This window comes from Oncorhynchus mykiss, chromosome 18 (assembly GCF_057628025.1).
Source record: "Oncorhynchus mykiss isolate SJ-2025 chromosome 18, ASM5762802v1, whole genome shotgun sequence".
Classification (NCBI taxonomy): domain Eukaryota; kingdom Metazoa; phylum Chordata; class Actinopteri; order Salmoniformes; family Salmonidae; genus Oncorhynchus; species Oncorhynchus mykiss.
Window position 1 is genome coordinate 7137501 of NC_143039.1, and position 10000 is coordinate 7147500.

At 51.0% G+C, this 10000-nt stretch overlaps 1 protein-coding gene across 1 annotated transcript in view; it reads right to left on the minus strand.

Moving 5' to 3' along the window:
• The window catches only part of LOC110510834 (cytochrome P450 27C1), a 20691-nt gene that overhangs the window by 8698 nt on the left and 1993 nt on the right, over nucleotides 1-10000 (minus strand). The window contains exons 2-5 of the mRNA XM_090206729.1: nucleotides 8922-9112; nucleotides 6506-6705; nucleotides 5840-6049; nucleotides 4303-4466 (exon numbers count right to left, since the gene is read on the minus strand). Coding sequence (XP_090062855.1) covers nucleotides 4303-4466; nucleotides 5840-6049; nucleotides 6506-6705; nucleotides 8922-9112 — 765 coding nt within the window. The remainder of the gene's footprint in view (nucleotides 1-4302; nucleotides 4467-5839; nucleotides 6050-6505; nucleotides 6706-8921; nucleotides 9113-10000) is intronic.

A 10000-nucleotide genomic window follows, 5' to 3' on the forward strand; every position in this document is an offset into this window, starting at 1 on the left:
TCCCTGTATGTTGTCCACCGTGTCTCCATGGTGACCAGATATCCTGGTCCCTCCCTGTATGTTGTCCACCGTGTCTCCATGGTGACCAGATATCCTGGTTCCTTCCTGTATGTTGTCCACCGTGTCTCCATGGTGACCAGATATCCTGGTTCCTTCCTGTATGTTGTCCACCGTGTCTCCATGGTGACCAGATATCCTGGTCCCTCCCTGTATGTTGTCCACCGTGTCTCCATGGTGACCAGATATCCTGGTTCCTCCCTGTATGTTGTCCACCGTGTCTCCATGGTGACCAGATATCCTGGTCCCTCCCTGTATGTTGTCCACCGTGTCTCCATGGTGACCAGATATCCTGGTTCCTTCCTGTATGTTGTCCACCGTGTCTCCATGGTGACCAGATATCCTGGTCCTTCCTTGTATGTTGTCCACCGTGTCTCCATGGTGACCAGATATCCTGGTTCCTCCCTGTACGTCGTCCACCGTGTCTCCATGGTGACCAGATATCCTGATTCCTCCCTGTATGTTGTCCACCGTGTCTCCATGGTGACCAGATATCCTGGTTCCTCCCTGTATGTTGTCCACCGTGTCTCCATGGTGACCAGATATCCTGGTTCGTCCCTGTACATCGTCCACCGTGTCTCCATGGTGACCAGATATCCTGGTCCCTCCCTGTATGTTGTCCACCGTGTCTCCATGGTGACCAGATATCCTGGTTCCTCCCTGTACATCGTCCACCGTGTCTCCATTGTGACCAGATATCCTGGTTCCTCCCTGTATGTTGTCCACCGTGTCTCCATGGTGACCAGATATCCTGGTTCCTTCCTGTACATCGTCCACCGTGTCTCCATGGTGACCAGATATCCTGGTCCCTCCCTGTATGTTGTCCACCGTGTCTCCATGGTGACCAGATATCCTGGTTCCTTCCTGTATGTTGTCCACCATGTCTCCATGGTGACCAGATATCCTGGTCCCTCCCTGTATGTTGTTCACCGTGTCTCCATGGTGACCAGATATCCTGGTTCCTCCCTGTATGTTGTCCACCGTGTCTCCATGGTGACCAGATATCCTGGTTCCTCCCTGTATGTTGTCCACCGTGTCCCCATGGTGACCAGATATCCTGGTTCCTCCCTGTATGTTGTCCACCGTGTCTCCATGGTGACCAGATATCCTGGTTCGTCCCTGTACATCGTCCACCGTGTCTCCATGGTGACCAGATATCCTGGTCCCTCCCTGTATGTTGTCCACCGTGTCTCCATGGTGACCAGATATCCTGGTTCCTCCCTGTACATGGTCCACCGTGTCTCCATGGTGACCAGATATCCTGGTTCCTCCCTGTATGTTGTCCACCGTGTCTCCATGGTGACCAGATATCCTGGTTCCTCCCTGTACATCGTCCACCGTGTCTCCATTGTGACCAGATATCCTGGTTCCTCCCTGTATGTTGTCCACCGTGTCTCCATGGTGACCAGATATCCTGGTTCCTTCCTGTACATCGTCCACCGTGTCTCCATGGTGACCAGATATCCTGGTCCCTCCCTGTATGTTGTCCACCGTGTCTCCATGGTGACCAGATATCCTGGTTCCTTCCTGTATGTTGTCCACCATGTCTCCATGGTGACCAGATATCCTGGTCCCTCCCTGTATGTTGTTCACCGTGTCTCCATGGTGACCAGATATCCTGGTTCCTCCCTGTATGTTGTCCACCGTGTCTCCATGGTGACCAGATATCCTGGTTCCTCCCTGTATGTTGTCCACCGTGTCCCCATGGTGACCAGATATCCTGGTTCCTCCCTGTATGTTGTCCACCGTGTCTCCATGGTGACCAGATATCCTGGTTCGTCCCTGTACATCGTCCACCGTGTCTCCATGGTGACCAGATATCCTGGTCCCTCCCTGTATGTTGTCCACCGTGTCTCCATGGTGACCAGATATCCTGGTTCCTCCCTGTACATGGTCCACCGTGTCTCCATGGTGACCAGATATCCTGGTTCCTCCCTGTATGTTGTCCACCGTGTCTCCATGGTGACCAGATATCCTGGTTCCTCCCTGTACATCGTCCACCGTGTCTCCATTGTGACCAGATATCCTGGTTCCTCCCTGTATGTTGTCCACCGTGTCTCCATGGTGACCAGATATCCTGGTTCCTTCCTGTACATCGTCCACCGTGTCTCCATGGTGACCAGATATCCTGGTCCCTCCCTGTATGTTGTCCACCGTGTCTCCATGGTGACCAGATATCCTGGTTCCTCCCTGTACGTCGTCCACCGTGTCTCCATGGTGACCAGATATCCTGGTCCCTCCCTGTATGTTGTCCACCGTGTCTCCATGGTGACCAGATATCCTGGTTCCTTCCTGTATGTTGTCCACCGTGTCTCCATGGTGACCAGATATCCTGGTTCCTCCCTGTATGCAAATTATTTGAAGGATATTTTTAGAATTTTGAGTCTATTATTGATGCCATAAAGTCAATGGTTTGACCAGGCGGTATAACGATGATTCCAAATGGTTTGACCTGGCGGTCTAACGATGATTTCAAATGGTTTGACCTGGCGGTCTAACGATGATTCCAAATGGTTTGACCTGGCGGTATAACGATGATTCCAAATGGTTTGACCTGGTGGTATAACGATGATTCCAAATGGTTTGACCTGGCGGTATAACAATGATTCCAAATGGTTTGACCTGGCGGTCTAACGATGATTCCAAATGGTTTGACCTGGCGGTCTAACGATGATTCCAAATGGTTTGACCTGGCGGTATAACGATGATTCCAAATGGTTTGACCAGGCGGTATAACGATGATTCCAAATGGTTTGACCTGGCGGTCTAACGATGATTCCAAATGGTTTGACCTGGTGGTATAACGATGATTCCAAATGGTTTGACCTGGCGGTCTAACGATGATTCCAAATGGTTTGACCTGGCGGCATAACGATGATTCCAAATGGTTTGACCGTCCAGATCTGTTTACACTTGATATCCAGACACAATCTGATTACCTTCGGAGGTGGTCAGGAAGATCTGATCGCAATCAGATCACAATGCAACTTTTAAAAACATCTACACCAGTCTAAAACAAAATGGGACAAGATCAGGACAAAGGACACATGTTACAACCAGGTATAAAATGGGGCTAGACCTTTTGTTCTCACAACCATCCCCCCCCCTCCCTCCCTCCCTCCAAACGCCTTCACTAGCAGGGTTCATCCTGAGGTCAGCGTCCCAGCAAGGACACACAGACAGAAGGAGGGACGGAAGATCAGAGGCTTGATCCTTCGCTTGGTTTCCTCAGCTGGCAACACGCTGGCAACACCCTGGCAACACCCTGGCAACCAGGGGGAATCATATGACAAACCCTCCTCCACCTCCCAGAGCATAACACACTGTTACAGCTAGGAGGAGCTGAGAGGAGCTGAGAGGAGCTGAGTAGAGGCTGGACAGAGGCAGTCTGCAAACCCAACCCTCCTGCCAAGATGTGACCCCCCCCCCAGGCCACCTCTCACTGACACGTCACATTAATCTGACATCCCACAACACACACTCTGGCAGTCTCTGCAATACACACAGTTCACACACACACGGAGATGTCTGGTGGGAACCAAGACTAAACACCCGCTGAGAGGCTCAAACAGAATGGGGGGGGGCTCCAACCAACAGAATGGGGGGGGTGACAAACGGGGGGGCTCCAACCAACAGAATGGACACACACACACACATGGGGGGGGGGGGGGGGCTCCAACCAACAGAATGGGGGGGGGGGGGGACACACAGGGGGGGCTCCAACCAACAGAATGGAGGGGGGGGGGGGGGGGACACACGGGGGGGGCTCCAACCAACAGAATGGGGGGGGGGACACGGGGGGGAGGGAGAGAAACGTTGTAGCTGGGTTAACCCTTCCTTACTGCTCACCGTGTCCACCCCAGTAACATCTCCCCTACTGCTCACCGTGTCCACCCCAGTAACATCTCCCCTACTGCTCACCGTGTCCACCCCAGTAACATCTCCCCTACTGCTCACCGTGTCCACCCCAGTAACATCTCCCCTACTGCTCACCGTGTCCACCCCAGTAACATCTCCCCTACTGCTCACCGTGTCCACCCCAGTAACATTTCCCTTACTGCTCACCGTGTCCACCCCAGTAACATCTCCCCTACTGCTCACCGTGTCCACCCCAGTAACATCTCCTCTACTGCTCACCGTGTCCACCCCAGTAACATCTCCCCTACTGCTCACCGTGTCCACCCCAGTGACATCTCCCATACTGCTCACCGTGTCCACCCCAGTAACATCTCCCCTACTGCTCACCGTGTCCACCCCAGCCAGTAACATCTCAGTCATGTTAGCGTAGATCTCCTCCAGGTTCATCTCTCGGGTCACCAGCATGTGAGTTAAAAGCCCCCCCTTCACCGTCTCTCCTCGGGACACCAGATCCTGGATCTCCCCCAGACGCTTATCTACATGGATCTGGCCTGGGGGGGGGAGGGTTATGGTAACATATTCATCTCTAGTCCAGAACAACAGTATTGGGTTACATGCATGCATTCACAAGTGAGTCATTTATCAGACGCTCTTATCCAGAGAAATAAAGGGTTTGAAAAGGGTTCTTCGTCTGTCCCCATAGGATAACCCTTTATGGATCCTGGTGAAAAATCCTTTTGGGTTTCAGGTAGAACCCTTTTGGTTCCAGGTAGAATCATTTTGAGTTCTGTGTAGAACCCTTTTGGTTCCAGGTAGAATCATTTTGAGTTCCGTGTAGAACCCTTTTGGTTCCAGGTAGAATCATTTTGAGTTCTGTGTAGAACCCTTTTGGTTCCAGGTAGAATCATTTTGAGTTCCGTGTAGAACCCTTTTGGTTCCAGGTAGAACCCTTTTGGGTTTCAGGTTGAGCCCTTTTGGGTCCTGGTAAAAAATCATTTTGGGTTTCAGGTATAATCATTTTGAGGCCCATGTAGAAACCTCTGTGTAAGGGGTTCTACCTGGAACCCAGAAAGGGTTCTACCTGGAACCCAAAAGGGTTCTACCTGGAACCCAAAAGGGTTCTACCTGGAACCCAAAAGGGTTCTACAAAGGGTTCTCCTATGGAGACAGATGAAGTAGCATTTGATGTTGTTCTAAGAGTGTAGGTGAGACATTTCTCCTCAATAAAGTAGCTCTCAGCAGTCAGACCAGTCTGAGGCTTTTAAAGGTCAAACACCGGGTGGTAAATCACCAGTCTGAGGCTTTTAAAGGTCAAACACCGGGTGGTAAATCACCAGTCTGAGGCTTTTAAAGGTCAAACACCGGGTGGTAAATCACCAGTCTTTTAAAGGTCAAAACACCGGGTGGTAAATCACCAATCTGAGGCTTTTAAAGGTCAAACACCGGGTGGTAAATCACCAGTCTGAGGCTTTTAAAGGTCAAACACTGGGTTGTAAATCACCAGTCTGAGGCTTTTAAAGGTCAAACACCGGGTGGTAAATCACCAGTCTGAGGCTTTTAAAGGTCAAAACACCGGGTGGTAAATCACCAGTCTGAGGCTTTTAAAGGTCAAAACACCGGGTGGTAAATCACCAGTCTGAGGCTTTTAAAAGGTCAAACACCGGGTGGTAAATCACCAGTCTGAGGCTTTTAAAGGTCAAAACACCGGGTGGTAAATCACCAGTCTGAGTCTTCTAAAGGTCAAACACCGGGTGGTAAATCACCAGTCTGAGGCTTTTAAAGGTCAAACACCGGGTTGTAAATCACCAGTCTGAGGCTTTTAAAGGTCAAAACACCGGGTGGTAAATCACCCGTCTGAGGCTGTTAAAGGTCAAAACACCGGGTGGTAAATAACCAGTGGAAATGCAGCATCAGAGAAACGTACTGAAACTGAAGAGTCCGTCCCAGGAGCTGCAGAACTCCTCCCAGGGTCTGGGGATGACGGTTCTGAGCCACTTGGGGATGGCCCCGGCGTACATGGTCATCTTAAAGGAACTAAACATCAGGTGCAGGGCTGCGATGTAGTCCTGGCTCTTCTGAGGAATCTCATTCTCCAAGCAGCCCAGACGGTCCTCGTACAAGATGGCTGCCATACCTGGGAGAAGAAGAGGAGGAAGGTAAATTAACTTGAAGATAGAAAAAAATAGAAAAAAAAAGAACACTAGAAAGTTGTGGTTTATTAGTTTTAGTTTAGCTGATATGACAAATGGAAATGATGTCTGCCACACCTGTAAAGGAGTTCTGCACCCTCAATAACAGACTTCCCACAGAGTCCAAACAGATACAGCAGTCTATACTGGAGTGACAACTGACTAGTACCCATCCTCCCTGTACCCACTACCCACCTTCCCTGTACCCACTACCCACCCTCCCTGTACCCACTACCCATCCTCCCTGTACCCACTACACATCCTGCCTGTACCCACTACCTATCCTCCCTGTATCCACCCTCCCTATACCCACTACCCACCCTCCCTGTACCCACTACCCACCCTCCTGGTACCCATCCTCCCTGTACCCACTACCCATGCTCCCTGTACCCACTACCCACCTTCCATTGCGTATTTGAAAAACAGATCGTTAATATTGAGTACAGTGAGTCCGTCTGACTGCTGGCTCCTCAGCGTATCCACTCTCTTCACCAGGTCCTCCACCACAGCATTCACGTCGTCAGAGAACTGAGCCACGTCCTTCGGTCTCATGATCAGCTGACGGAGGATGCTACGCATCTTCAACCAGTCCTCACCCTCCCTGCAGAGATAAAAGGGAGAGAAGGTGGTCAAGAGACAACTAACTAAAAGGTTTTCACAGAAATCCCGGTTGGGAAGATTCCCGCAATCAGGAGGGATATTTATCTGACCTTTATTTAACTAGTCAGTTAAGAACAAATTCTTATTTACAATGACGGCCCTAGGAACAGTGGGTTTACGTATCGGCCTCACGGCCTTCCTCAGAGCTTTACGTGTCAGCCTCACGGCCTTCCTCAGAGCTTTACGTGTCGGCCTCACGGCCTTCCTCAGAGCTTTACGTATCGGCCTCACGGCCTTCCTCAGAGCTTTATGTATCGGCCTTCCTCAGAGCTTTACGTGTCGGCCTCACGGCCTTCCTCAGAGCTTTACGTATCGGCCTCACAGCCTTCCTCAGAGCTTTATGTATCGGCCTTCCTCAGAGCTTTATGTGTCGGCCTCACGGCCTTCCTCAGAGCTTTACGTGTCGGCCTCACGGCCTTCCTCAGAGCTTTACGTGTCGGCCTCACGGCCTTCCTCAGAGCTTTACGTATCGGCCTCACGGCCTTCCTCAGAGCTTTACGTATCGGCCTCAAGGCCTTCCTCAGAGCTTTACGTATCGGCCTCACGGCCTTCCTCAGAGCTTTACGTATCAGCCTCACGGCCTTCCTCAGAGCTTTATGTATTGGCCTTCCTCAGAGCTTTACGTATCGGCCTCACGGCCTTCCTCAGAGCTTTACGTATCGGCCTCACAGCCTTCCTCAGAGCTTTATGTATCGGCCATCCTCAGAGCTTTACGTATCGGCCTCACGGCCTTCCTCAGAGCTTTACGTATCGGCCTCACGGCCTTCCTCAGAGCTTTATGTATCGGCCTTCCTCAGAGCTTTACGTGTCGGCCTCACGGCCTTCCTCAGAGCTTTACGTATCGGCCTCACAGCATTCCTCAGAGCTTTATGTATCGGCCTTCCTCAGAGCTTTACGTATCGGCCTCACGGCCTTCCTCAGAGCTTTACGTATCGGCCTCACGGCCTTCCTCAGAGCTTTACGTATCGGCCTCACGGCCTTCCTCAGAGCTTTACGTATCGGCCTCATGGCCTTCCTCAGAGCTTTACGTATCGGCCTCACAGCCTTCCTCAGAGCTTTATGTATCGGCCTTTCTCAGAGCTTTACGTGTCGGCCTCAAGGCCTTCCTCAGAGCTTTATGTATCGGCCTCACGGCCTTCCTCAGAGCTTTACGTGTCGGCCTCACGGCCTTCCTCAGAGCTTTACGTGTCGGCCTCACGGCCTTCCTCAGAGCTTTACGTATCGGCCTCAAGGCCTTCCTCAGAGCTTTACGTATTGGCCTCACGGCCTTCCTCAGAGCTTTACGTATCAGCCTCACGGCCTTCCTCAGAGCTTTATGTATTGGCCTTCCTCAGAGCTTTACGTATCGGCCTCACGGCCTTCCTCAGAGCTTTACGTATCGGCCTCACAGCCTTCCTCAGAGCTTTATGTATCGGCCATCCTCAGAGCTTTACGTATCGGCCTCACGGCCTTCCTCAGAGCTTTACGTATCGGCCTCACGGCCTTCCTCAGAGCTTTACGTATCGGCCTCACGGCCTTCCTCAGAGCTTTACGTGTCGGCCTCACGGCCTTCCTCAGAGCTTTACGTATCGGCCTCAAGGCCTTCCTCAGAGCTTTACGTATCGGCCTCACGGCCTTCCTCAGAGCTTTATGTATCGGCCTCAAGGCCTTCCTCAGAGCTTTACGTATCGGCCTCACGGTCTTCCTCAGAGCTTTACGTGTCGGCCTCACGGCCTTCCTCAGAGCTTTATGTATCGGCCTTCCTCAGAGCGTTACGTGTCGGCCTCACGGCCTTCCTCAGAGCTTTACGTGTCGGCCTTCCTCAGAGCGTTACGTGTCGGCCTCACGGCCTTCCTCAGAGCTTTACGTGTCGGCCTTCTACAGAGCTTTTGTCAATTTTTTTTTTTTTAAGTAACAAATAAGAATACATTGAAATGGAAACATGCCATGACTGGTTTTACGGAACAATATGTACGAGCTCTTCACTTGTCAAACGTCTCGTTGTTTAGTTCCTGTGTACATCGTTGATGATTTTACACAAAAATATTCATTACAACTAACTGAAGTTGATACTACTTCTCCGTGTGAATCATTTCTAGATTTTCCTCCTTTCAAAAAGGGGGTATAACATTTTGCGTCCCGTGATGTCACAGGTTGTAGTTCAGAGGTCAGACTCACGCTGAGATAAGTCCGGTAGATCGGCCCCTCAGGTCGCGGTACTCCTTCCAGGACTCCATGTTGCCTCTCTGCGGGGCCACACCCTCCGTCCTCAGCACCTCGGCAACCAGATCCCGCCCTGCGATAGACACAACCAGCTGGGGGCCGAAACGAGACTTAAAGATCTTCCCATACTTCTGAGAGTGTTCCATCTGGGGAGAGAGAGGAACCTTGATGTCAACATCCTGTCTGGGATTAGCTGTCAACATCCTGTCTGGGATTAGATGTCAACACCCTGTCTGGGATTTGCTGTCAACATCCTGTCTGGGATTTGCTGTCAACATCCTGTCTGGGATTTGCTGTCAACATCCTGTCTGGGATTTACTGTCAACATCCTGTCTGAGATTTGCTGTCAACATCCTGTCTGGGATTTACTGTCAACATCCTGTCTGGGATTTACTGTCAACATCCTGTCTGGGATTTGCAGTCAACATCCTGTCTGAGATTTCCTGTCAACATCCTGTCTGAGATTTGCTGTCAACATCCTGTCTGAGATTTGCTGTCAACATCCTGTCTGAGATTTGCTGTCAACATCCTGTCTGAGATTTGCTGTCAACATCCTGTCTGAGGAGTGCTGTCAACATCCTGTCTGAGGAGTGCTGTCAACATCCTGTCTGAGATTTGCTGTCAACATCCTGTGTGAAGAGTGCTGTCAACATCCTGTCTGAGATTTGCTGTCAACATCCTGTGTGATTGCTGTTTAGGGGTATAAGCCAATAGAATGTGATTCCTGTGTTTTGATCTAGAGTCACACTAAACTTATCCTCATCCCCATCTCTTTCTATTTCACAGAGTTTGGCAACGGGAGTTTGGCAACGGGAGAGTTTGGCAACGGGAGTTTGGCAACGGGAGAGTTTGGCAACGGGAAGAGTTTGGCAACGGGAGAGTTTGGCAACGGGAGTTTGGCAACGGGGGAGTTTGGCAACGGGAGTTTGGCAACACAGCACAAAGAGACCTGGGACCAGGCTACCCAGATGTAGACAGGCAGTATTACTAGGTTACGTTCAGAAATAATGGAGGGTCACACTAAACGAATCTTT